Source organism: Falco cherrug, chromosome Z, assembly GCF_023634085.1.
Source record: "Falco cherrug isolate bFalChe1 chromosome Z, bFalChe1.pri, whole genome shotgun sequence".
Classification (NCBI taxonomy): domain Eukaryota; kingdom Metazoa; phylum Chordata; class Aves; order Falconiformes; family Falconidae; genus Falco; species Falco cherrug.
This window is the reverse complement of record NC_073720.1, coordinates 68,862,626-68,890,269: the sequence shown is the minus strand read 5'-3', so window position 1 is coordinate 68,890,269 and position 27,644 is coordinate 68,862,626. Positions and strand designations below refer to the sequence as shown.

Here is a 27,644-nt window from a genome sequence, read left to right as displayed (position 1 = left end):
CTTGATGCTTTCTTTGCCTCAGGCTTTAATAGCAAGACCAGGTTTCCTCCAGGTACTCAGCCCCCTGAGCTGGAAGACAGGGATGAGGAGAAGCAGAATAAAGTCGCCACAGCCTAAGAGCAAACAGTTAGTGACCTGCTGCTCCACTCAGACATGCACAGGTCTATGGGGCTGGGTGGGATCCACCTGAGGGTACTGAGGAAGCTGGTGGAGGAGCTCGCCAAGTCACTCCGTCATTTATCAGTAGCCCTGGCTAACTGGGGAGGTCCCAGAAGGCTGGAGGTTAGATAACATGATGACCACCTACAAGGAGGATCTGGGAAACCACAGGCCTGTCAGGCTGACCTTGGTGCTGGGGAAGGATAGTGAAGCACCATCATCCTCAGTGCCATCATGCAGCACATGCAGGACAACAGGGGGGTCAGGCCCAGCCAGCATGGGGTTATGAAAGGCAGGTCCTGCTTGACAAACCTGATCTCCTTCTGCCAGAAGATGACTCTCCTAATGGATGAGGGAAGGGCTGTGGATGTTTTTTAACTGGACCTTATTAAAGCCTTTCACACTGTCTCCCACAGCATTCTCCTGGAAAAACTGACTGTTCAGGACTTGGGTGGGTGTGCTCTGCACTGGGTTAAAAGCTGGCTGGACAGCCAAGCCCAAAGCGTGGTGGTGAACGGAGTTACATCCAGCTGGTGGCCGGTCACAAGTGGTGTTCCCCTGGGCTCAGCATTGGGGCCAGCCCTGTTTAATACCTTTATCAACGATCTGGACGAGGGGATTGAGTGCACCCTCAGTCAGCTTGCAGATGACACCAAGCTGGGGGGAGTGTTGACCCGCCTGAGGGCAGGAGGCTCTGCAGAGGGACCTGGTCAGGCTGGAGCGATGGGCCCAGGCCAGTTGTGTGAGGTTCAGCAGGGCTCAGTGCCGGGTCCTGCCCTTGGGTCACACCAGCCCCACGCAGCGCTACAGGCTGGGGCAGAGCGGCTGGAAAGGGCCTGGTGGGAAAGGGCCTGGGGGTGCTGGGTGACGGCCGGCTGGGCAGGAGCCAGCAGTGTGCCCAGGGGGCCCAGGCGGCCAGCAGCACCCTGGCTGGTGTCCCCAGCAGTGTGGCCAGCAGGACCAGGGCAGTGACCGTCCCCCTGCACTGGGCACTGCTGAGGCCGCCCCTCGAACCCTGTGTTCAGGTCTGGGCCCCTCTCTGCAAGGGGGACGTAGAGGGGCTGCAGCGTGTCCAGAGACGGGCAGCGGGGCTGGGGAAGGGGCTGGGGCACAGGTCTTGTGGGGAGCCGCTGAGGGGGCTGGGGGTGTTCAGTCTGGAGGCTCAGGGGGGACCTTGCTGCTCTCTACAGCTGCCTGACAGGAGGCTGTGGGCGGGTGGGGGTTGGTCTCTTCTCCCAGGTAACAAGTGACAGGACAAGAGGAAACGGCTGCAAGTTGCAGCAGGGGAGGTTTAGACTGGAGATTAGGAAAACTTTCTTCACTGTAAAGCATGTTGAAGCATTGGAACAGGCTGCCCAGGGAGGTGGTTGAGTCACCATCCCTAGAGGTGTTCAAATTATGTGTAGACATGGTACTTACAGCCATGGTTTAGTGGGACTTGGCAGTGCTAGGTTTGTAGTGGGACTCAATGATCTTAAAGGTCTTTTCCAACCTAAATGATTCTATAGGCAGTGTAGTTACCTCAAGACACAACCAACCAGAAAAAATATCCTGCATGCCAATAATCATTGTGGTCATACATGTAAATCTGCTTGACCCAGAAAAATGGATGGTAACTTCCAGTACAGAGCAACCAGGTCTACCATCAAGACTACAGAAAGTTTTGAGCATCATAACAGTTAGAAGAGATCATCTATCATGAGTGGACTGACCATAATTTTTCTGAAAAGAAAAACATACACAACCCACTTCAGGGTCACTCAGGTGTTACATGGACATGCTTATGATCTTTTGTTTACCTGCCTTCCAAGTAACGGAAGCACTTCTTTGATTACAGTCTGTGTACTGCTATCTTTATTTACTCGTAGAGAAACATATGCCATTCCCACCCTAAAGAGAAAAGAAATACTTATTTTAGGACAATCATTTGACCTATCCTGTGTGTACCTAACTTGGGAATTTTCTATGGGGGTAGGCAGAAATTTGTATTAGTTGAAGAAAGCTGTTCACTGAAGATGATGGCAGATGCAGTATTAGCCCCACACATGAGCAAAGACTTTCATTTCAGGAAACTGGTCATTAAAATTGCAGCACTGCAAATTATTTTCTCCATATACACAGAATTACCTGCACATCTTTCATAAAATTTGGCAATGTGGCTGCATTAGTACAGTGGAAAAATGTTTGAATTTAATCCCACTGCTCTTAAGAGATGAATAGGTCACCAACCAGTCTTGTTTCCACTGCTAAATATGCTTAAAATGTATATTGTCTCACTGGTATATGAAGCAGATTTTTTTTTTCTTAATTTTGTCCTCCTAGTCTCACATCAGAAGTTATACTGAATTCTTCCTACTTACTACGTCTTCCAAAAAACCATCAAGCTTTCAAGTGACGTGTATGTCAGAATTTGTTTACAGATGCAGTTAATGTAACTTTGCATCTTCTTGCCCAAACACACAATATAAATGTGTAAGTTATGCACAGAACATGTTGCACGAAAAGAAACCCATGAGCATGTTTCCAGGCATGCAAATGAATAACGTGTATTAGTCATTCAGAAAAATAAACAGAAGAACGCTGAAATACAGAAGAAACCACATTCTCCGTTATACTTCTGCAACCTCATTAACTGAAACACACCAGGCTAGACAACAGAGGACAAATGTAGTCAAGCAGGGTAACTTCATGATAAAGGAGGAAAACACTCACTTCAGCCAAGCAGGATAAATTCTGATCACTTCCTCATCTTTTGGTTTGGCTCTGATAATCCAAGCTTCAGGAACAGATTCTCGGAATACTGAGCCGAAGTTGCTGTCCTCAGCAGCATCGTTCCTGTTGATAACATCATCAGACAGCAGCGCCTGCTGCGTAAAGGTCTGAAGCTCGTATTCCTGCTGGTCATCATTTATGTAGTATGCCCTCAAAGCAGCCTCCTACAACACAGCAAGATAAATTAACATTTTCTTGAAAAGATATCATTAATACTTGTATAGCCACAGACATCTATCAATACCTCTACTTATGGAACCAACCTTTAACACGTTTTAAGCACAGAATAGTGGAGAAACAGCAGTGGCAAAAAAAAAACCAACCAAGAGCGAAGTTTTGAAAACAAATTTTAGCGGAAGATACACAACGAAAACTTGTGGTGTCAATGAATCTGAACACAGCCCACGGTATTTCTGTCAAATGAAAGTCATTTTAACACCATAGATGAAATGTAAAAATTCAGCACCAATAAAACTACACACACTGCATGCAAAATTTACTCCACAAGGAAATCCACAAATTATACTTCAATGTGCCCAGCTCTGTGTATTGAATCTTCTTGCACTAAGGGTTTGCTGAAAATTAGTGAACTTCTCAGCCACAAGGTTGCCCTGAACCCACACACCTGTGAAGAGGAAAGGGCTGTCCTTGGCAGATGCAAGCAGTCACAGGAATTTTAACATCCATTACTGGCCCATGCCTGCAGCACCTCTGCTAACACAGACACTGTAGTGGATACAGCCCAGTAAGTCACTTTTGAGAACTGGTATTAATCTGCCCTGGTATTCTAAGTAGCAGCCTGAAAAAATGTGCTTGAAAGGCAAGTAGCACTCCTAAATAAAAGTGTTTTCAGCACTGTACACACTTTTCCTTGAAGATCTTTGACATGCAGAACCATTTTCAAAACTCCTGTTCATTTTGAGTAATCACAATAGAAATCTTAATGAGCCGTAGGTTTAAACTGTTAAAATTCTGATGGAATAACTTCTCCATGCTCCTGTGCCAAGTCCTTTATGACTCTGAGTCCTCACCATGTTCAATTTTACTGTGCACCGCCCCACACTCCCTCTGGGCTTCATTTCTGCACAGCATGGGGGCTCTGCCCAGCCCTGTAAATTAAGGTCTGTACAGAACATTTGGTTTAGTACTAAGTCATGCTTCCACCTCAGATGGAGGACTGGAAAAGCTAGGGAGCGGTTACTATATGACCAACAATTTATTACTCTCACAGCCAAGGAGCAGAGGTAACTATGGCATTCTTCAGTCTTCAAAGCTGATTAACTGAAGTGCAATAGCAGGGGCTGTCCAGGATAAACATCAAACCACTAAACACAACAGAAGAGGAGCAAGATCTAAGGAGCTGATTATCCAGTATTGCTCATATCAGTAAAATCAGACTTCATTGTCACACAGGGAAGGAGAATGACTGCTTAACATGCGATGCGCTGTGGTCTTCTGTTATGCTATAGATACGTAGGCCACCACTTCTTCAGATGCTTTAAAATAACAGCACTACACGAAGAAGTTAAATTACACTGTAACATTATAGCCCTTTACAGATTTGTTGAGTCACATTTGTAAAACTGTTAGCTTTCAACTATTGTAATACACAATCATATGTGCCTTCATCACACTGGAATATTGATCTTCACCGGTTATCTTACCACAACTTCTTCATTTTTTGCAATCCTTGGAACTGAAATCAGTCGAAATTGATTGCGTTTCACTGCATCATTCCCATCAAATATCTTTAATGTTTGTTTACCTGAATGAAAACAATTATTGTATTTCAATAACACACCCCTCAAATCACAAAGCTACCTGAATAGGAAGTGTATAATGGAGCTATTAAAGAATTACTTTTAACCCACAGAAATGTATCTTCATCATAAGCTTTGAGGCAGAGTCTTTGCATTTTAATTTTGTTACTGTTTATTTAAAACAGGGGTACATTTGCTGAGGAAAGTGGGAGGAGTATTTCAAGCATAGTTTTATCCTGCCTTTTGACTTAACTTTTTATACATAACTATACTGCTTGTATTATCACTTCTTCGATCCCAGCATTCCAGTCTCCATTTATTACTGGCGAGTTCAACCACCTGAAAACCAAGACAGAGTGCCATCACCTTCAGAACAGCTCCCAAAGCCCTGCCAGTTCTGACAGCACCCCTCTGAAGAAAGTCCTTCCAAGTACCAGGTTAATTGTAAGGGCAAGAGTAGAAAATACAGGAAGAACAGAAAAACTAGAAGCCAGAAGGTACAGCAACTGAAGGGCTCCAACCCTTTGCCGTGTTTCATTTCACTAAAGCCTTACCAAGTCCGTGCTCAAATCTCTGAAAGGGTGAAGAGTTAAGGATTTCAGGTTCACCTTTCACAAAGATGAGTGAAAACTCAGTCAGGTACTGTCCACTGTCTGACCAAGTTTCTGCCTTATTTAAGTGGCTGTTTTAAGAGCAAAGTCAAGTGTAACCAAATTCTCATAGAACAGTCAGTCTTTGAGACGTTCTAAGAACAAGTGAACATTATTAGTCCAATATATGAGTCCTTACTGTCTATGGAAAGGAATCAAGTTAATCCAGACCAAAAAGGACATTCCATCAAGACAAACCTTGTGTCCTCTCCTGACCACATCTTCAGAAGAGACGTGATGAGCTGTTCAGTTTTGCAGGTTCTTTCATGTCCTCCCCAGAGAGTCCATGCTTCACAACAGATTATGACTCTCTTCACAGGGAGAATCTGCCCTTTTTATTGCAGTGTTGGGCTGAGCTGTTAACAAAAGTCACTCTATATAGCACAATGTTACAGATTCTGACCTCATAACAAACCTGTATGCCTGCATCCATCACAAAGTAATAAAACCTACAGAAGCTATCACTTGCAGACCTGAGATATTAGTAATACTAATTGAAAGCCACATAAACCAGCTGTAACATCGACACAACTGGTTAATCCTGCAGTCTGTTAATACACATTGTAAAAGAGAAAGACATCACATGCTGGAATCTACTTCCATCTTTCTCTGACAGCTTGGAAATACTTTGTAGTACAGCTGAAAGTACTGAAAGCCTTTTGGCCTCAAGTAATTTTGACGTTTAGGTTTGAAGAACCACATGAGCAAACTACCATTGGAGAAGTGAAAAATCAAACCACTCCTAACTGTTGGCTGAAAAAAACCAAGCTAGAAACAGAGGCAGAAATGTGCATCATTGGGTATCTTGATTCTGCAGCGACAGATTACAAAACTGCAGAAAGTAATTGCTTTACAAGGACACTTCAGTGATGCTCTGCTAGCCTTCCAGAGCCACCTGAAACTCAGGTACATCAAGTCTGCTCCACCTATTCCTGTTTCAGTATGTGTTCTTCACTTCAAAGGCAGACACTGTGCATAACTAAAGATTCATCCAATACCATGTTGGAAAACAGCCTTTTTTTAAAGAGACTCTAACTCTCAAAGAAAAATTGTGCTACTTTCATTCTTGTTACCTTGATTTCTCACTATTTTGAGATGTGACAGCTATACTTTTTCATTCTCAACTTGTCCACTTCTTAAGGCCTTTCCTTATTAACAATTCTACTGGGCATGGTACAATGTGTGAGTGAGGACATTCACATTAGGTAACATAAAGATCGAATTGCAGATCAAAGCAATTACCAGTACAGCCTCCCATCCTACTCCAATTCCTCTTAGTCTCCCACAGGACAACAGTTACTATAAAGCTATAAAGCTTTGCTCTTCTTTTGCGTTTATGAAACTACGGTAAACCCTGTATGAAGAAAGAATCTCTTATGTTGAGACCCTGAGGACAGAGCAGGGTTGAAGGTGGTCCATTCCACGTGCCTCCACATTATGAACAGGGAAATGCCAGTTAGCCAGGAGCATAAGGAAAGCTCTGGGACTTTTCTATGGAAACAGTCACAGCCGGGCACGTCTCAGAAGTGTCTGTGCACAGCTGCCCACAACACGGGGCACAAACAGGAGACACTAGAGGTCTGCATGCCATTCCAGGCTGCAGTCTCATCACGCAGAGCTGTTGTGACAGCTCACACCACTGGTGTGCTGCCATGGATAGACACAGGCTGCTGAGGAGTGAGGGGCTGGAACAGTGAGGAGCAGGAGTTTCTGTGAGCCCCTCCACCGTGAGGGCAGTGGAGGCGCTTGGAGCTCTGCCTTGGGAAGGATGGTGAGACAGCCAGAGCTCAGCGTTTATGGGCAGTGGGCAGGCCAGCGTACGGGCCCCATGGCGTCTGGCTGTCACAAACGCCTTAGTTGGGAAGAAGTGGTAGGTAAAGCAGATGATGCCGCCTTGTGACGACTGCAAGAAGCCTCATGTGCAGGCCCTGGGTCCTCAGAGAGGACTTGAGCCCGTGCCGTAGCTGCTGGGGTGAGAAGAGAGCCAAGCATGAGCAACCCAGTTTGTTTCTGGGGTGTGCTGGTGACGGCATGCCGAGGCAAGTGATGAGCCCATGAGGGGAGATGCTCTGCTGGACCTGATTCTTACGAGGGAAGAACTAGTTGGAGAGCTAAAGGCTGGGGACAGCCCTGGCTGCAGCGGCCATGAGATGGTGGTGTTTGGGAGCCTGAAAGGAGGGGAATAAGGCAAAGAGCGGTATCAACAAGTAGGTGTCAGGGGAAGAGACTCTGGCCTGCTCAGGAGCCTGCTTGGAAGACTCCTGTGGGATAGAGTCGTGGAGAGAAGCGTGGTCCGCGAGAGGTAGTGGATTTTCAAGGACTGCCTCCTCCAGTGTCAAGAATGGTCCATCCCAACAATCAGGGAAGAAAAGCAAAGGTGCTAGGAGCGCTGCACGGATGAACAGGAGCTCCTGACAAAACGCAGCCGTGACAAGGAAGCAGGCATGAGGCGGGAGCAGGGAGAAGCGACCTGGGAGGAATACAGAGATGCTGCTCAAAGCAGCATGCGTGGGCTTAAGAAAGACCGCCTTTATTACTGGCGAGTTCAACCACCTGAAAACCAAGACAGAGTGCCATCGGCTTCAGAACAGCTCCCAAAGCCCTGCCGGTTCTGAGAGCACCCTTCCAAAGCAAGTCCTTCAAGCACCTGGCTAACTGTATGGGCCAGAGTAGAAAATACAGGAAGAGCAGAAAAACTAGAAGCCAGAAGGTACAGCAGATGGAGAACTCCAACGCTTTGCTGTGTTTCATTTCACTAAAGCCTTACCAAGTCCGTGCTCAGTCCATGGAGCACAGGTTGCGGCACAGACGTCTCTGAAAGGGTGAAGAGTTCAGGATCTCATGTTCACCTTTCACAAAGATGAGTGAAGCCTCGGTCAGGTACAGGCCACTGTCTGGCCAAGTTTCTCTCTCCTTTCAGTGACTATTTAAAAGCAGCATTGCTGGAGACACGCATGGATGAAGAGGGAGCTCCTGACATTACCATCAGAAGCAGGCGCACAAGAGGCAGAAGCAGAGGTGGGTGAGGTGGAAGGAGTACAGAGGCACCATCCCACCGTGCAGGGGTGGGCTGAGGAAAGCTAAAGCCCACAGGGAGCTGCTTGTGGCAAGGCACGTGAAGGACAACAAAAGGGTTTCTCCAGGTGCGCCATCAGCAAAAGGGTGACTAGGGAACATGGGGGTCTGCTGAGGACTAGCAACGGGGACCTGGTCTTAAAGGACGTGGAGGAGGCTGAGGCTCTGGTTGCCACCTTTGCCTTGATCTTTGCTGTTAGGAGCAGCCAGCAGCAATGCCAAGGCTCCTGAAGACCAGTGGGGAAGTGCGGGGCAAGGAAGACTTGCCCTCAGCGGTGGAGGATTAGGCTAGGGAACATTTAAACCAGCAAGCCCACGGGTCTGCTGCAATGCACCCGGGGGTGCTGAGGGAGCTGCCTGATGTTGTTGCAAGACCACTTTCCATTACCTTTGCAAGGTCATGGTGGTTTGTGCGAGGTTCCCGAGGAGTGGAAGAAAGCAGGCCTTACCTTCGGGAAGGGTGGGAAGGAGGCTCTGAAGAGCCGCAGGCTGGTCAGCCTGAGCTCTGTCTCTGGGGAATGTGATTGAGCAACTAATCCTGGAAACCCATTTTTAAACATATTGAGGAGTGGCAGTTGTCAGCACAGACCTATCAAGGGAAATCATACCTAACTGATACGGTAGCTTTCTATGATGAGACAGCTGGCTGTGAGTGGATAAGGAAAGAGCACTGGATGGTTGTTTTATTTACTTTAGTAAGGCTTTTGACACTGCCTCCCTTAACAGCTTCATAGACAAATGGATGAAGTACAGAGTTGGTTAGTAGAGAGGTGGACTGAAAACTGGCTGTACTGCTCAAATGGTTGTCCACAGAAGTATGTAGTCCGGCTGTAGGCCAGTCACCCATGGAATACTCTTCCAGGTCTTTACAGGGGCCAGTATTGTTTAGCTTCTTCACTGATGACCTAGATGATGAGACAGAGTACATCCTCAGTGTTTGCAGAGGACTCAAGACCGGGAGGAGTGCTTGATAGATATGTGCGCTGCCATACAGAGGGACCTCAACGGCTGGAGAAATGCAGCACCAGGAACCTCACAAATTTCAACACAGTGAAATGCCAAGCCCTGCACCTGGACAGATATAACCCAGGCAGCAGTCTGACTGGCTGTAAAGCAGCTTGTCAGACACACCCTGCGGGTCCTAGTGGACACCATGTTGACCATAAGCCAGCAACATAGCAAAGGTGACAAACAGCATCCTGGACTGCATTAGTAACAGCATTGCCAGTAGGCTGACAGAGATGATTATTTACCTCTACTTTGCCTTTCTAAGACCTCATTGGTAGAGTTGTGCCCAGTCCTGGGCTCTTCAGTACAAGAAAGGCATGGATGTACTGAAGCTAAGGCAAGGAGTGCACATGAAGATGATGATGGGACTGGAACATCTCCCATATGAGGAGAGGCTGAGAGAGCGGGGAGTGTTCATGCTGAAGAATGAAGGGCTGGGGTTGGGGTGGGTTCTTATCCATGTGTATAATTAATTGATGGGAGGGTGTACAGGTGAACAGACAAGAGGAAATGGGCACAAATCGAAACACAAGAAATTACATTTAAACCTAAGAAAAAACTTACTGTGAGAGTGGAACAGGTCGTCCAGGCAGGGTTGTGAAGTCTCCCTACTGGGAGATATTCAAAACCCAACTGGATGCGACCTTGAACAAACTACTCTGATTGACCCTGCTTGAGCAGGGCATTGGCCTAGATAAATCTCCACACTGCCCTTAGTACAAGGGATGCTTGTACTAAGAAAGAGACAAACAGAATAAGTAAGATCCCAATAGTCTGGGTTGGAAGGGACCTTCAAAGATCACCTAGTCCAAACACCCTGACATGGACATCTTTCACTAGATCCGGTTGCTCAAAGCCCCATCCAACATGACCTTGAACACTTCCAGGGATGGTGCATCCACAACTTCCCTGGCCAACCTGTTCCAGTGTCTCACCTCTCATTGTAAAAATTACTTTTTTATGTCCAATCTAAATATACTCCCCTTCGTTTTAAAATGCTTGCCCCTTGTCCTGTCACTACAGGCCCTGGTAAGAAGTCTCTCTACATCTTCCTTATATACCTCCTTTAGATACTGAATGGTTGCAACATAAGGTCTCCCTGAAGCCTTCTCTTCTCCAGGCTGAACAACCCCAACTCTCCCAGCCTTTCCTCACAGGAGAGGTGCTCTAATCCTCTGGTAATTTTTGTGGCTGTCCTCCGGACCTGCTCCAACAGGTCCACGCCTTTCCTGTGCTCAGGACTCCAGAGCTGGATGCAGGACTCCAGGTGGAGTCTCACCGGAGCAGAGCAGAGGGGCAGAATCACCTCCCTCAACCTGCTGGCCACGCTTCTTTTTGTACAGGCCAGGACATGGTTGGTTTTCTGGGCTATGAGTGCACATTGCCAGCGCGTGTCCATTTTTTCACCCACCAGTATCCCCAAGTTTTTCTTGACAGGGCTGCTCTCAATCCCTTCATCCCCCAGCCTATACTGACACTGTGGCTTGCCCTGACCCAGGTGCAGGACCTTGCAGTTGTCCTTGCTGAACCTCATGAAGTTCACATGGGCTCCCTCCTCAGTCCTGTCAAGGTCCCTCTGGATGGCATCCCTTCCCTCCAGTGAATCAACCGCATCACTCAGCTTGGTGGCATCTGCAAACTTGCTGATGGTGCACTCAATCCCACTGTCTCTGTAACAGTACTGGTCCCAGTACAGACCCCTGAGGATCATCACTGGTCCCCATCTGGACATTATGCTGTTGACATAATCCCACTGTTGACAATCCCACTGTCTGTCACTGATGATGATAGTACATAGCAGTGGTCCCAGTGCGGACCCTTGAGGGACACCACTTGTTACTGGTTTCCACTTGGACGTTGATGTGAAAGCACAAAGGGTTAAGCAGGAAGCAAAAGAACTAAAAGCCTAGATGAAAGTCCAATTGAAGAAGAAAAAACCCCCGCCTTTCTAAATTATATCTGCAACATGATAGGGCTTTGGGCTTCTGGTTTTGCATGTTTATTTCTGGCTCCTTTCATGAATGATGACCTTTGGAAACAGAGCTCTAATTTCCTCTTTCCTATATGACTATTCCTTAAGTACTCATTTGAAAGAGTAGTTAGCTGAAACCTTTTACACCTGTTTAAGAAAAAAAATCTACAGAATTTCCATATGCAACATACACTCTTTACAACAATGGAGAGTGAATTATTCTACTGGAGAAGGGAGCTTGGGGTATATGATACAATACATTGGGACTTTTCAAGCAGTTTTGTTTTTTTTAATAAGAAAAACAATATTACCAGGTTGATTTGGCTTTTCAGTTTTTAAGTTATTCAGTTAGTGACTGTGTCTGTTGTCAATTTTATTTCAGTCACAATAGAAGGAACATTTGAATATCATCAACTCTCACTTCTAAAGTATCCTTGAAACTCTACTGCCATTACATGGAGACTATAGCACACATCAGAAAGTGATCCACAGCTTTAAATCGTGCTGGATTAGTGTCAGGAAAAGTGAAATTTTACAGAACAGATTTCTGTCAGAGTGATCTCCATGGTGACTTTAGCATAGACAAATTTTAACCAAAAGACACACTGTGTCTTGGATGACTTCTTTAGGGCTGACACAACTTGAGAAAACACAGCAAACGCTGATTACTGACAGCACAGTTGATGTTCTGAGTAGAAACTTTCATAACATTATCAAAATCTCCACTGTTTTCTCTAGCAATCCAGAGGGTAGACAAACATCTGAGAATAAAAACATTCATCCAAGTTTTAGTACTTGTTTTCATTCGAACTGCCTTTGTAGTCTGCTAGCTGGACTGAGAGAATCCCTAGCAATTTTAACCACAGATTTTTTTAATGAGCTCTCCACTTCGTATGATCAGCCAAAAGTTGGCTTGACTCCTAAAATAAACTGGTTTGCAAGGAGGAGTTAAGACCTACAGACCAGTAGTAATGTCCTAAGCCCAAGTACATTCCTTAGCTAAATACACAGTATGCTCTAGTCCTGCTTTCCTTAAGGTTAATATGATAATCTGTCACACAAAACAAGCTTAATTTATCAGTGTTTATCACTGTCCTCCTCACAGGGGTCAATTCTACCGCAACCTGATGAGACATGGCTTTCTTGCACATGAGTGTCTGGGGACACATTAACAAAAGAAGAAACAGCTATTTTCTTGACCACAACCAGTCAGGCAGAAAACCACTTCCCAGCTGATTTAAGTATATATCTGTAACATGAAAGTTAAAGGCTGTCTTATGCCAGTCTGATTTGTTGAACTAGCCTTGGAAAGAAGCTCAACTATAATAAATTTTAAAGTTAAAGAAAGCTCTTTCTCCCTCCTGTTCCAATTTTTAAATATTAAAAAATTATTCAATTATAGAAGGGAAGTTCACATACAACGAGTTAGTATAAAAAAAATCTTGCTAACATGCAACATATGCACATACCATATGTTAGTATTCAAATGAGTTACTATTTGATCCATAATACTGATATGTCACTGCCAAATGCCTTTTATCTTTTCCTGTTGGATCAGACTACACAGTATCAGGACTTTCTCCTGAAAAACACATTACTTTTTTTCTTATTATGGCATACTGAGTTGAAAAAAACCCCGTTCTTCATGCTTATGCTTTTCAAGAGGAAAACAACTACAAAAATGTCAACTCCAGGCATAATTTACCAAACTATGGAATCTGATTTCAGAAGCTAAGATACCCAGTTTTCCTGGGAAAAGGATAAACAGCATTTGAGGAGTCCAAAGTTCATGCCCTTTGACTTCCAAATCCCTACAGACAGGGCATAGCTTCTGAAAAGACTTATGTGCAGCTTGTGGCAGAGAGAGGAAAATGATGTAGTCCTAAATATTTTTGCCACTGAAGAAAGCTAGAAGCCTACACCAAACATACTGGTGGAATTTACTCTTAAAAAGACTAAATTCTAGCAACATCATTTAGCAAGAACCATTCTTCCCAGCAAAACCTGTGCTATCCACATGCTTTCTGCTCTTTCCCTAGTCACCGCTACTTCAAATTACAACAGTGTGGACTGGTAAACTTTCGTTATCCACAACCTACAAAGCAGCAATAAAGCAGCTAAGAGTTGTGGTTTGTTGGTTTGTGTTTGTTTTTTTTTTTTAAAATTTGTCTTGAAGACAGCCTTTCAGAACCCCAGATTCTTCCTTTCTCCAGCTGTTTCTCTTCTAGGAGAGCCATTTGCAAGTGTGTCACTTCTCTGGAGCTGTTTTCATGAGCAGCTGAAATCCCCCTAGTTCCAAGATAGTTCTGAATTATGAAGCTGTGTTAATAGCCATCCTCCCATATGGTAGCCACCTCTTCACCCTCCTCCTGCAGGGTGGTTTTTAGATCTCCAAGCATGTGCCGTATGTATCACCACTTAATCTGGTTTCACCTGCTTCTCTCTCTAGCTTTAGAGCTCCAAATCCATTGAAATCATGTTTCACAGGAACATGTGACATGCTTAGTTATCTGTAAGCAGTTTTAGCACAGTACAATGACTCTTTTCATGAAGGCTGAACATTTTCCTAAGTGCCTTTAGAGGAAAAACCCCTCGAATGCGCACACGCTGTCTTTGCTTCTTCCTGAAAACAGTTTGCGCCTTGCAGAATTACAGTGAAGGTCTCCTCTGCACTGTCAGCAGGTTTGGGACAAGACATAAGCAAACACTAAATCAATGATTTGGGTCTGTCTAATACAAAACCACTTCACGTGCCCTACCCAGCAGGTGAACAGCTACCTGAGCAGAGGACTGCCAGGCCAAAAGAGTGGCTGTGGAAGGACGTACTGTGAAAAGTATGTTTGCTGACAGCACAGCAGCCCCTGTTTCTCTCCTCATACAGACTCCTCTCAAACCTCCTTCAGGGAGGGGTTTCTCTGGACGGCTACATTTTGCCCTGCAGAAAAAGGGCTGAATCAGATGGTTCACATGCAGCCTGTGAATGCTGTGAGACACTCACAGGGCAGAGACATTCCCAGGTCAGGGCTGGGCCCTTCCCTTCACTTGTCCCTGTCTGACAACCGCATTGCACATACACACAGCCAGAAAGTATGATGAGCCCTCAATGCACCTTCTGAAACACGTCTGCACACATTTCCAGTAGGCTACTATGGAGAAGCTGTACCAAAGCATTGAGACCAGCAGGATATTAATGCAAAGAGAAGGCATAATCACAAAAACAACCCAGAAAGCATGGATCTCCATGTCATTCTTAAGTATTTACAGTTAAATTTTTTATCTGATAAGCCTTGTCATAAGGACTTCTAAGGCAGGGAATAAATTAACACTAGCTAATAACATTTGTGAATATATCTCCATAGTTTTCTGGCAATGATGCTACAGAACTACAAGAAGATTTTTTCAGTCTTTCTTCTTGAAGAGATTTTCCATAAAATATCTTTAAATTTTCAGGAAGTAGTCAAGAAGAAGTGCTTGTCTTCCCTGAAACAGACATCTAGAGCAGCCAACATTTTGACTACCAACTGGTATGAGACATCAAGGATGAGGGGGGAAGGGATTCAGGGAACAAGAAAGGGACAGGCAGATGGAAAGGCAACCAAGCCAAAGAAGCAGCAACATTGGGGACCAAATGTGCTTGGGGAAGGAGGGGAACTGGGAGACAGGTTGGGGAGGAGCATAAAAAACTTGGTGAGAAGTGAGAACAATAGTGGGCAACATCAAGTGTCAGAAAAGGCAGATGAGTAAGGTTGAGGGAAGAAGAGGAAAAGAAGTTATGCACAATGGGGAAAGTGAAGGAAAAGAAATGTGTGATTTTTCTGAACACTCATTTTTCTTTCCCAGAAGTTACAGGCAATTCAGCCAAGAAAAGGAAGTATGTAACCTCTTCCAGCACTTAAGCCACTAGTTCATTCAACACAGTTGAGTATAACCCTTTTTTAAAAAGTATCTTCAAACGCAGGTGAAACAAACTGCCTTGGGAGAAAAAATATTTTCAGCATGACACACTGAAAAAAAAAAAAAAGCTACAGCAATTCAACTTGTAAATGAGTATCGCTTGAAGTACCACTAACAGAAGCTTTTATGAGGAAAGAAGTTGAGACATGGAGAAGCAACAGCCCTCAACCACTATGATGGATAAGCTTTATATCGACTAAAAGCTGCCTAGGCCTCACTATACAGTAGTCAAGTACCCTCAGCTTTTATTGATTCCTGGCAAGGATTTAGGCCAGAATCTAATGTCTTCTCACATTTCCAGATCCCTGCAGACTGACACACAAGTAAGAGCTCTTAATAACTCATTTCTTATTTCAGGAATTACTGAGATAGCTCCTCTGTGATTCATTTGTTGCATATATACATTCAAACAATGCCCCCCTCCTCCATCTTCATATTACCATGAAATAATAGATTTTCAAAAATTTGCCTTTGAATTCTCAAGCTTGAGAGATTACATCTGTGGTTGCATCTTAGCCAAAACCAATGAATTCTGTCTCCAGGGAAGAAGAAGAATCTCTGCTGGTCGAAACCTAGCTCAGCATCGCATCTCAAAAAGGACAGAAAATGCAAACCCTTGAAAGGCACCCCTAAGGAGAACTTTTAATCCACTCCTTTACCGCCACCCTGTCCTGGTTTCAGCTCGGGTAGAGTTAATTTGCTTCTCAGTAACTGGTGCAGTGCTGTGTTTTGGATTTGGTGTGAGAACAATGCTGACAGCACACTGCTAGGACTTTTTAGTTCCTTGGGCCCTGCCAGCGAGAGGGCTGGAGGGGCACGGGAAACTGGGAGGGGACACAGCCAGGGCAGGTGACCTGAACTAGCCAAAGGGATATTCCATACCATATGACGCCATGCTGAGTATATAAACCAGGGGAAGAAGAAGGAAGGAGGGGGCATTATGGCGTTTCTCTCCCTGAGTAACTGTTATGTGTGACGGGGCTGTACACCTGCCTGCCCATGGGAGTGGTGAATGGATTACTCGCTTTGCTTTGCTTGCATGCGTGGATTTTGCTTTACCTATTAAATTGTTCTTATCTCAGCCCTCGAGTTTTACATTCCTTTCCGACTCTCCACCCCATCCCTCTGGGTGAGGTGGAGTGAGCAAGCAGCTGCGTGGTGTTTGGGAGCCAGCTGGGGTTAAACCATGACACACATCCAGCTACTGGAGGTCTGTCAATATAGAGCAGTTTTATCAACTATATATTCCCAGAATGACCAATAATTATTTTGGTATGAAAATGGACTTTGGGACTCAACTCTTCACCCAAGCAATACAATTAACTACATTAATGACAGCATCCACATGATGTTTATCCTACTATCCCTGTAACAGTCAGTTCTCAAGTTCATGGTTCACTGTGTAGACAAGTCCTTAGAAGCTGGATCGTGTTCTCAGGCACAAGGATTTATAGTCTTTTTCTAAACCTGCTCTGCACATCTGCTAAATCTGTCATCTCAAAAAAAGTAGGATTGTTCTTATGATCATTTTAGCCTTTTGGCTTCAGTATCTTCGTATGCTAAATTTCATGGTTGACTTAACATATTCAAGTTCCCAAAATTAAGATTTAAATCTTCAAAGTTTACACTTCACTCAACAAGGCTTCTACAATAGCAAAGAAACAAAAGGCAATGCAGACCACTAATTCAAATCTTCCAGCGTTAATCTATAGACTTTGCATTCCTTCCTACTGGCTTCATTCCTACAGAAAACCAGGTCTTTACAAGTCAGTATTATTCAACTTGTTCTGACTTGTTTTCATTGTTTTAAAAAATATGCATCTGCAAAATGTGGAGAGCTGGAATTAAGAAAAGGTACAATATTCTGGAATATAATTTAATTCAGATACTCCTGAGGGAGAGCATGGTAATATCCCAAAAGATATGGTAGAGGTACTGAGTCAATACACATAAGCTAATGAGCAGCTTGCTCTTGACCCATATCACACAATGGTATTATCTAGAGACAAGTGGAAGAGGTCCAGCACGCTATTAACTGTGCCTCTGTCATGTTTAATTTGATACATTACGATTTCCCACACACAAAGAAGCACAGAAGCACAACAGCTGGTGGGTGAACTCCTGTTAAGAGAAGTTATCAAAGAAGCCATGCCCTGCCCTGATGCAAGGGCATCAGCCCCACAGGCTGGGGGTGGCACCCAGCAGGTATGTTCACAGGAGAAGCTCTGTGGGTCACTTCACCAGCTCAGGAGGGCACTTTAGGTTGTGGTACTCTACAAGATGCATGGAAAAAGCACTCTGAGATTGTGCAAGATTTTTAGGGGATGTTTCAGGGAGAAACAAAGGCAGGGGAAGGGAGGAATCAAGGTGGTTTGAGGAGGAACAAGGATGGGAAAATAAGAGGTATAAGAAGATACAAGAAGCTGGTCACGTGTAAAGATGTTGCTGGGCAGTGCGCCTGCCTGGCCATGCCCTGCACCTGATCAGCACAGTCAGTCTCATTAAATGCTATTTTTAACTCTCTTATGCCTGCAGTTTCCACTCTTTTGCATGCAAATGGGCTCCTAAGTACAGCAACTGAAGCAGGACCACATGTCACCATGACCCATGGTGTCCACAGTACCAGCAACCAGAGTGACAGCCGTTGTGTGAGCACCAGCAAACATCAGGCTGGACTCAATGGCATGCAATGTAAATGGCCTGGGAGCCACATGTACACGTGCCTGAGTGAGACACCAAGCAGAGGTGACTACTGGAGGGACAAGGAGGTCCAGGATGACTGTTGGAGATTCTGATGGCTGGGGGTCCACTGGGAGACCTGGTGGTGTGTGTCTGTGTGGGCGCATATATCTATGCACACACACATGCACACAGCTACACATGCATGTATATATATACATAAATATATATGTATCAGAACACATGTATGTATACACACACACACTCCCACTAATAGACCTTCATCCTGCTCAGCCACAGAGGGGACAGGTTGCTGCAGCAACTTCACCTCTACTGGGGTACCAGATTTGGAGACCCCTAACACCATTAAACTAAAGCGTTCAAAATTCATCTTGTGTGTGTGTGTGCGCGCACGTTTGTTTGTTTGTTTGTTTGTTTGTTTTGTTTTTAAAGAGACATTAGAATCATTCCCTACCTATTGAACTTTCTAAATCTGCAAAGTTACTGGGCTTTACAGTGACTTCTGTTTTGTGAAAATGTGTCAAAAGGAAGCAATTTGTTGTAATGCCACTGTTCTATTTAGAAACCAAGTAACAATTCCTTACACTAGCCTTGAAAATGTACCATCTACTGCTGCTTTCTCCACTTCACAGATGGACACTGTGTATGAACAAAAGATGTATTAGAGGCTGCATCTTGCCTTCAATTTTCCTATCTTTTTTCCTTCTTTTGAGAAGGCTGTCTAAAGCTGAACTGTCCTGTACCAGTACTTTCAAACAATCCAGATGAAATATCTGGATACATAATTTGCTCTCTTTGACAGCCATGAGCAAGTGAAATAGCCTTAGCTGATAAAGCATAGAAGTCCTGACACTCAGGCACTTATGTCACTTAAAACACTGGAAAAACTGAAAGTTTCTTAGATAAACTGCAGTTCGTCAGAGCCTGGTCCCACAAGGGAACATGGTGGTGGTTCATAACTTACTGTCATAAGAGACACCAGCTTCAAATCTTAAGAAGTGAAGTAAGACCATGCTTGAGATCACTTCCCTAACCATGTTAATTATTTATTGTGCTGAATTTTTGAAAATCCAAACAGCATTTGCACAATTATCCTCTTAATTGTGTAAGAACTTTAGGCTTAATAAAATAAAATAATAAAAAAAAAAACAGGAAAAGTCATATTTATTAATTTGAAATTTCATTCTTTACAACAACCCATGCAGCTATATTAGGCAACAAGTACCATGTTTTTCTAGTAACTATTATGGATATAGGGGGTGGGTTGCCCTTAAACTGTGGTTGGCCTCATCTTCTGAAAAGTAAGGGTTTGGCTAATAACAACCCCAGAAAACTCCACACACTAAGAATCTAACAGCATAAAAAGCAACCAGCCTGGCTCAATCCTGACACACAGGAATACATACACTTTTATTGCAACATGCCCAAGAAAAAAACCCAAACAACAAAAAAAACCAAACCCACCCCACCCCCCAAATCACCTGGTGTCTTCAGTAAGATTTGGATCTAGCTACCTTAAAAGAAAAAGGCTTTGAAAAGACATGTCTGCCTTTCAAACTGGTTGCTTACCTATGGGTTGTTAACACTGTGTTTTCTGTCCTTCCATTACCAAATTGAGAGAAATCATGTGTTTTACAGGGTAATGAATGGATTGTCACTTGTACCAATCTACCAGTGGAAAACAGTAACGAGATACTTGCAAGACCCTGGATAAATATATTGGACCAAAACTTTGGATAGCAAACTGATACCGAGCATAAGAAAAATAGCCATTTACTACTTTTTCATAAGGCAAAGCAAATTAAGATTATATGAATAAAGACTGGAATGGGTGTGTATTCACCACTTACTAAAACTCTGCTTACTTGAATCTGTCGAAATTTGGATATCTTTGGCTGATGCCTGTATTGACCCATCAACATCGTCATCTTCATCTGTGAAAACAGAAACATTTAAGAAAGGTTTTTTGTTAATTTGAAATAGGGTGTGGAAGTGGGAGGGAAGCATTTTTCATTTAAGGATGGTTTCATCAAAGAAGCTAACACAAAACAAGCCAGTCAAAAAAGCATACTTTCCTCTTCTGCCTATTTTATGATAATAATTCATACTATAAAAACAGCATTAAAAAAGTAAACCTGCACTGTCATGTAGCTATAGTGAAAGTGTACCTGAAGCCCTTCTACTATTAGCTTTAATACTGCATCTACTGCATTTCATCCCTTTCTTAAGTTGCAAGGTTTGCTTATGAATTAAGTATATACAGTTTCCATTATGTTTTATATCACCAAATCAGTTCAGGAATTGCAGTAACAGCTTCCCATCAGAATTACGGGTGTTATAGAAACAACTTCCATAAATGAAAAATAGATCTGCTGACACCCAAAGAGAAAGAAATTACTGCACTCCACAAGAGGACTTTGAGAGCTGCTCACTGCTCTCACTAAAACCTAGGAGCTAACATGTCAGATAATGTAAATGTCACCCTGTAAAATCACACATAACATACTTAGAAAATACTAAATTAAATGCTACTAACATTTACTTCTGTGAAGATAACATCCTGACTGCATTGTCACTCCTGACACACAGGTCCATACAGAAAGACTGGTGCAAATTTAACCATGATACATTTTTCTTCTCTAAGGGTAGTAGTAGCATGCAACATAAGCCAACCCCGTGGGCTGATCGTGTAATAGTATTCATACTCCCACCCACTGAAACTCCCAGTCAGTTCTGACTGGGATGCAAAGCTCCTTAAATATATAAATCAGGCAACACCTTTTAAAAACTACACCTTGCAGTTGAGGGAGAAAGCATGAAATCAATGCACAGAATAAGAGAGAAAAAATAAAATAAAATCAGTAAAGACAGATCTTCAGAGCAAAAGAGGTACTAGGGAAGTCAGAATCCTTACTGAGAAAAACCTTGCAAGAAGCATAATCGCAGCATGTCAACAAGGGTCCTTAGCAGGAGTCCTAAACTGGAAATACCAGGTAACAAGGATTATTTGGGTAATACTTGAACTGACTACAAGAAAGACGAACAATAATATTTCTGGGTTGGGGTTTTTGAAATATAAAACAAGGGTTGAAATACCTTCCCTGTTACAGTTGACAAACAGGTTAAGCTGCAAACTGGAAAGAAATGTAGACAATATGGTCTTGAAATGCCCTGAAATAAATGGAAGCTGAATGCCTTCACAAATTCTACTTCAGACAAAAACAAATTAAAAAAAAAGTAAATACAACGACAAGAAATGAAAGAATTCCTGATTGCTCCCAACTGCCCCCTTTTTCTAAGTTTAGATGGAAAGAAACTGACATTTTTTATTACTCTTTCCCCCTCAGTCCGGATAGTAGGGAAATCTACACTACACTAACAGCATCTTGAAACTATTCCAGTGAAGCTCAAAGACTTCTTTTGAAATACACTAAAACAGGAGTCAGTTGGAGGAAAAGGAGATAACTCCACCATTTCTTCCCCTGGTAGTCCATGAGTTTTGAAAAGCCACCTTCAGCAGAGAGATGTTAACTACATGTTGGCCATGAAGCTTAGCATTTACTCAGTGGCAAAAGCTAATCAGAACAAATGCTTCCCAGCAGGTCAACGATGATGTGCTCATTCTCTGTCTAGGACAAGTAAACTGATACTTCCCAACTATCAGCTTGGGGAGAGCTGTGCCTGCAGCAATTAACTTATCCAGATGACTGGCAACATTTCTTTGGTTCCACAAACCAGTCTTTTCACAATCTGAGAGACACCCCTTGTCAGCTGTGGCAACAGAAGAGCAGCCTCTGTGCATGCCACCGTGTGAAGACTTCTGAACAAGTGTGCTTGCAAGATGCATCCCACAGGAGTGGCCAGAAGTGCTACCTGTCTTCCAACAAAGCTGAAGTGCTCCTTGCTTCCCTAATGTGCATGCAATCTTCAGCGAGGTCTGCCACCCAGAGTCTCTGCCTCCCCCTGGAAAAGCAGCAGCAACTCCCAGGACAGCTCCCCCAAGCTGCTCCGTGGTCAGAGTTGCTTCAAACAGGTCCTGAAGTGTGTCAGGGAGCTGCTGGACCGATGACATGTCTTGGTAACTTCCAGCACATGCCAGGAGCTAGCGGGTTTTTGAAAGAAAATGCAGGTCGGTTCTGTGAACATGGGTGAGCTCCCTCGACATCACAGGATGATGTGAGAATCAGTTTAAGGCAATTGCTGGCTTTGCCTTCAAGGAATAATCTGCGCAGAGGGAAAGACATGCCTAGTGATGGCATTCAGTGCCTTTGGCAGGGACCTGCAGACAGTTGATCCCCAGCAGATGGCTGAAAGCAGCAAAACTTCAGCAACAGGTCTAAAAAAAAACCTTGATAGGATGTGAGTGGTGTAACAAGGACCCACACATGAAGGCACCAGGCTTGTACCTGAACATCAATGACCTAAGTGCTAAAAATGTCACATACCATCATTGGCTAAGGAAAACCAGAACAAAAAGCCTTATGCACAGCAAACTGTGGGGCAGGTACCACACCACAGATATTCTCCATGCCTTATGCTGAGCCACAACTGTGGCTCATTGACCATGAAAAAAGGAAGATGCCATGTGCTGCGGCAGCTATCAAGTTCAAAGGTACACCTGGGACCAGCAGCAGAAGGGGAGCACCCCCATGGCTTGGCTGGTGCTCCCCCAGGTGTCAGCAGCCCCTCTACCCTGGGAGGCTGCTGCCCACCACACAACAGAAAGCTAAGCCCAAGGAGGAGAAATTTTCACAGACCAGCAGAAAAGAGATCTGGTGTTAGAAAAGAGATTTTTCAGGATATTGCGGTATTTTATCTGGATGTATGCAGGCTGAGCACTACAAAAATACATCCTGCCTTTCCAAATGTGGGGCGTTTTCTTTGGGTTTGTTTATTTTTTTTCATCTCACATTAAAGCACTGGAAAGGGTCTAAGTATTTTCCCTTTGCCATGCATCTGTTTCTGACTGACCTGCACTGCATTCTCTCAATTCAAAGGACAAGACACACATTTAAAATAAAGGAATGCAAAAAATATTATTTCAAAAAAACTTGAGTATATGTAACACAAACTCATACACTTAGCATGTGGCCTAAGACCTTAAATGGAAAACCTCTACCATCACCTGAAATAATGAAGGAAGAGACTAGAAGGTGAAGCTATAACCTTTGATTCCTTCACTCAAGGTGCTCTGTGTTTAATTTTACTTAGAGGTGATTTAAAAGCCTGACATATTAAAAGAACACACTGCTGTTTAAAAAACAAACTTAGTTAACGTCAGAAAAGACTTACACGACGAGGCTATTTAGAAGGTTTGTGATTAACTTCTGTTCATAATACAACTTTATCTTCGCTTAAGTCTTTGGGGAACCTGTAGAATACCTAACAATAGACCTGAACCAAGATTCTTGAGTCTCCCAGCAAAACGAAGCTTATCCATATAGTTTATTTCTGGGTTTTCTTATGTTGGGAGCATTAAAAACTCAATGACTTTGACGTACGTGCAGTACTTCACCTTCCCCAAACAACAAGCATATTCATTAAAAAGAAAAACAACTCACTGAACAAACCCAACCAATGAAAGCAACATAACACCTCCCCTCCCCCTTCAACTTCTATTGGTCACTTCAGCGTATCTAGGTTATGTACACTTAGGGTCATGCAGTTTATGCAGCAGCAGGACTACTGCCATAGCTTCTGCATGTGAGAATGCACGGATCCTGCTACCAGCCAACCACCTTCACCAAAACCAAACGTGCATGTTCAAAGCAGAAAGTTCAAGAACAACCTGTCAGGCTGAGAAAAGTGCAGTTGCAAATATTTAACTTCCACAGTGTACTTTTAATTTACTTTCCTACTTTCAAGCACCAAAAGAAAGGCGTTATAAGAACATCATAATCAAAATATAAATTTGAAAATACTTCAGCAGCTTAAAAAATTCTCTTGTTCCTAAAGAGCTGTTAAGCAAACATACACTCTAGATGGCAGCAGAACATTACTCTGTTAAATATAAATACATGGTTTCCTTTCAGTATAGAAATCTTAAAAAGGGCTAATGCTTAATCAAAGAGGCAAAGAAAAAACAATGTGTACCAGCAAGTGTTTGTTGCAATGGTAACACTAATAATACACATTTTTGGATTTTAGGTTTTCACTTTCTGCATGCTTACTATTTAAAGAACAGTTTTCAAATTGCCCTGTACAAGTAAACAGAATTTTTAGCATTTTGCACAGTGTGCGTTTAAAAATCTTTATCCTGTCCCAGAAATAGCAAGAAGTTACAGTGTTGCCACAAAAGCAGTGAAAACTGGGAATTGTATATATCAGTGATTTACAGTGCTAGGGTAAACATGATCATCAATTAGCTGCATTCAACTGTCAAAGTTTTTACCTGATTCTGTTTGCAAATTTTCTGATATTCGAAAACAATGCAGTTTGCTGAAGTTGCGAGAAAATAACTGCACACAGCTTGGAGGAAGAATCATATTTCTTAACCTTCCAAAAGTACATTCTGGTGTGACAATTACGTAGCAAGCAGCATGAGCCTATAAATAGAAGCATCAATTAAGGACTTAATGAGACACAAAGAAAGCAAATCTGTTTATAACAAAATATGCACTAGAATTGCAAAACCCAGGCTAGGGCATATATAGACCTTTTGTAAATCACTTTCATGAAGTGAGTGACCCATTTTTCACTTTAGATTGTCTTTTGTTCCATTCAGCTTTTATATAACCAATAATCGAAAGTCTTAATGTGAAGAAACTCCAAGTACTGTAAACTTGCTCTATTAAAAACTAAAGTTTTTTATATAGCTATCTGAGGAAGTTTGAAGTTTTGGTCTCAAACCCTGGATCTTCCATTCTATATGGTTATTTACTGAGGGAGGTGGGAAAGGTAGGCAGGTGTCCTGTTTCAGCTGGGATAGGGTTAATTTTCTTCTTATTAGCTGGTGCAGTGCTGTGTTTTGGCTCTGATGTGAGAACAATGCTGACAGCACACTGATGGTTTGAGTTGTTGCTGGGTGATGTTTATACCAAGTCAAGGACTTTTCAGTTCCTTGGGCCCTGCCAGTGAGAGGGCTGGGGGGGAGACAGGACACAGGAAACTGGGAGGGGACACGGGAAACTGGGAGGGGACACAGCCAGGGCAGGTGACCCAAACTGGCCAAAGGGATATTCCATACCATATGACGCCATGCTGAGTATATAAACTGGGGGAAGAAGAAGGAAGGGGGGGACATCTGGCATTATGGCGTTTGTCTTCCCAAGTAACCATTATGAGTGATGGAGCCCGGCTTCCCTGGGGATGGCCGAACACCTGCCTGCCCGTGGGGAGTGGTGAATGGATTCCTTGCTCTGCTTTGCTTGGGTGCCTGGCTTTTGCTTTACCTATTAAATTGTTCTTATCTCAGCCCTTGAGTTTTACATTCCTTTCCAATCCTCCTTGCCATCCGTCTGGGTCAGGGGGAGTGAGCAAGTGGCTGCGTGGTGCTGGGCTGCCGGCCGGGGTTAAACCACGACAGCAGGTTATAATAAACAGCTTGAAAACAGCAATATCCTCTTGCAGATTCAGTGATAACACTGTTAGGAGTTTTTATTCCAAAGCATAACTAACTATTTTCTGCCTTCATACTTGCAAGAGATCTTCCAGCATTATTTCATACACGTACCTTTGAATGTGTGGCCATATAGCACATTACATTTTTTAGACTGTCCTCAAAGACAACCCTTCCCACCTCAGAAATTATGAATCATATTAAAAATACAAAATCCACAATATTTAAAAAGATATTATTCATCATACCTGAAACACTGAATAACCTCCGTTTCATTTAAAATTATTATTACACAGTTTATTACATTTATTACAGTTCCTATTTTATTACTTTTCATTTTACAAAATTTACCTATTTTATACTTAATCTTCACCCCATCTAGTGCTGCTTTGCACTTTCTTCATATTTCAACAAGAGGTAGCATTAAACGGATGGACCAATTGTTATCTACGCAGCAGACTGTGTATCGGTATGTGAAAAGCTGTGGCTTTCATGAGGATTATTTAAGCATACCATTATGTTGCATTGGAATTCAACATGCATCATGTGAACAGAAAAGACAGAAGCCAATAATGATAGCTTAAAAAAAAACCCAGAACATACAGGTTAAGAATTATTCTACACTGAAAGAAGGATAAGCATATTGGAATGGTAAATCTTTGACCTTGCAGAATTCATACGACATGAAAGAAATTCTGATTTCACATAGGAAAAGTAACTGCAGGCTTCTAAGCAGAAATCTATAATGATTAGTCCCTGACAAATTTTAATTCTATTGTATTTACATAAAACTTAACTGTGATTTTGAGAATTGCTCCTTTTAAAGACTAATGGGGGGACTTAGAAAATCAGATTTTCCATGTAACTCAAGTACATATTTATATAAGTACATAAATGAAGTGTATTTATGAAGTGTATATAAAGTATATTTATGAAGTGTACAAATATTTTATATAAAATGTTTAAATAAGCATGTGCATATCTCTCTCTCTCTATATATATATATATATGGTTCCCACAATTATACACAACAGCACAACATACCAGGATGCCACACCATTCACATCTCATGCCAGACAGCACCTCAGAAGAGCCACAAGTTTTTTTGCAAACTTCACAACGAGCACTTGAAGAAAGGTTTCCCTCCCTCCAGTGGTGGTGGTAAGTGTCCTGGAGGAACACATCAAGACTTGGTGTTACACAAAACATAGAGAGGCATCCTCAACCTAACGTACAATCAGCAATTCAAACAGCTCTGGGGAAACAGCAACACAGACTAGGACATAAAGTATTTTCTTACTTTATACAAACTGAACAATCTTGTATTTCACAGAAAGAAGTTTATTAAACTGCCAAAAATAGTTTAATATTTTTAAATATTCTTTTTCTTCACAGTCCACTAAAAACTGTTTATTCTTTATTTAAACAATTATCCTGAACAGGTTAGTATTATGCATATATTTTACAGCAAGAAGGTGGGCAGTCTTGCCTCAGACAGACTGCAGGAAGCCTGAGGAATATGACAATGTTTGCCAGGGATGGAATGCAGCAAACAGCTCAACATATATGGGGGGTGGGGGAAGAGTTCCATGCCAGCTTCTGCAATGCAAGTTTTTAGATAAGATGCTTAATTATTATTTTTTTTAATTAGGACATTATATACATTACACAGACTTTTCAGCACTGCTACAATAAGCATCGTACGTCAGAATTTAAGTTCATTTTGCTATCTGTGATGCATTCTGAAGCCACATTTCCTTTGCCTGCCAATAAGCAACAAAAATACTTTGACAAATGGCAGCATGTGAAAGAAAGGCCAAGGCTCCTCCCCCTCCTCTAGCCAATTTTCACACTGAAAATGCACGACCACTTTCTGCTGCAGAGGCATTCACACTTACGTGGTCCTGGTGCCCATCCTGGTGACACTGTCTGCAGTCACTGCAAGCAAACAGGATACAGTCTGTGTGCACGTGTAGCTCACATACTAAAAGCATGAAAACAAGAAAACTTCTTTAAGCTAGAAACCCCGGGGTGTT

General features: G+C 43.0%; 1 protein-coding gene across 2 annotated transcripts in view; it reads right to left on the bottom strand.

The window, feature by feature from the left end:
- DGKQ (diacylglycerol kinase theta) overlaps nt 1-27,644 on the bottom strand; it is a 109,110-nt gene that overhangs the window by 38,892 nt on the left and 42,574 nt on the right. For both annotated transcript variants that reach the window (XM_055699517.1, XM_027811788.2), the window contains exons 4-10: nt 27,507-27,592; nt 26,653-26,778; nt 24,442-24,595; nt 19,916-19,984; nt 4,596-4,696; nt 2,872-3,095; nt 1,959-2,049 (exon numbers count right to left, since the gene is read on the bottom strand). In XM_055699517.1, the coding sequence (XP_055555492.1) occupies nt 1,959-2,049; nt 2,872-3,095; nt 4,596-4,696; nt 19,916-19,984; nt 24,442-24,595; nt 26,653-26,778; nt 27,507-27,592 (851 nt within the window). The remainder of the gene's footprint in view (nt 1-1,958; nt 2,050-2,871; nt 3,096-4,595; nt 4,697-19,915; nt 19,985-24,441; nt 24,596-26,652; nt 26,779-27,506; nt 27,593-27,644) is intronic.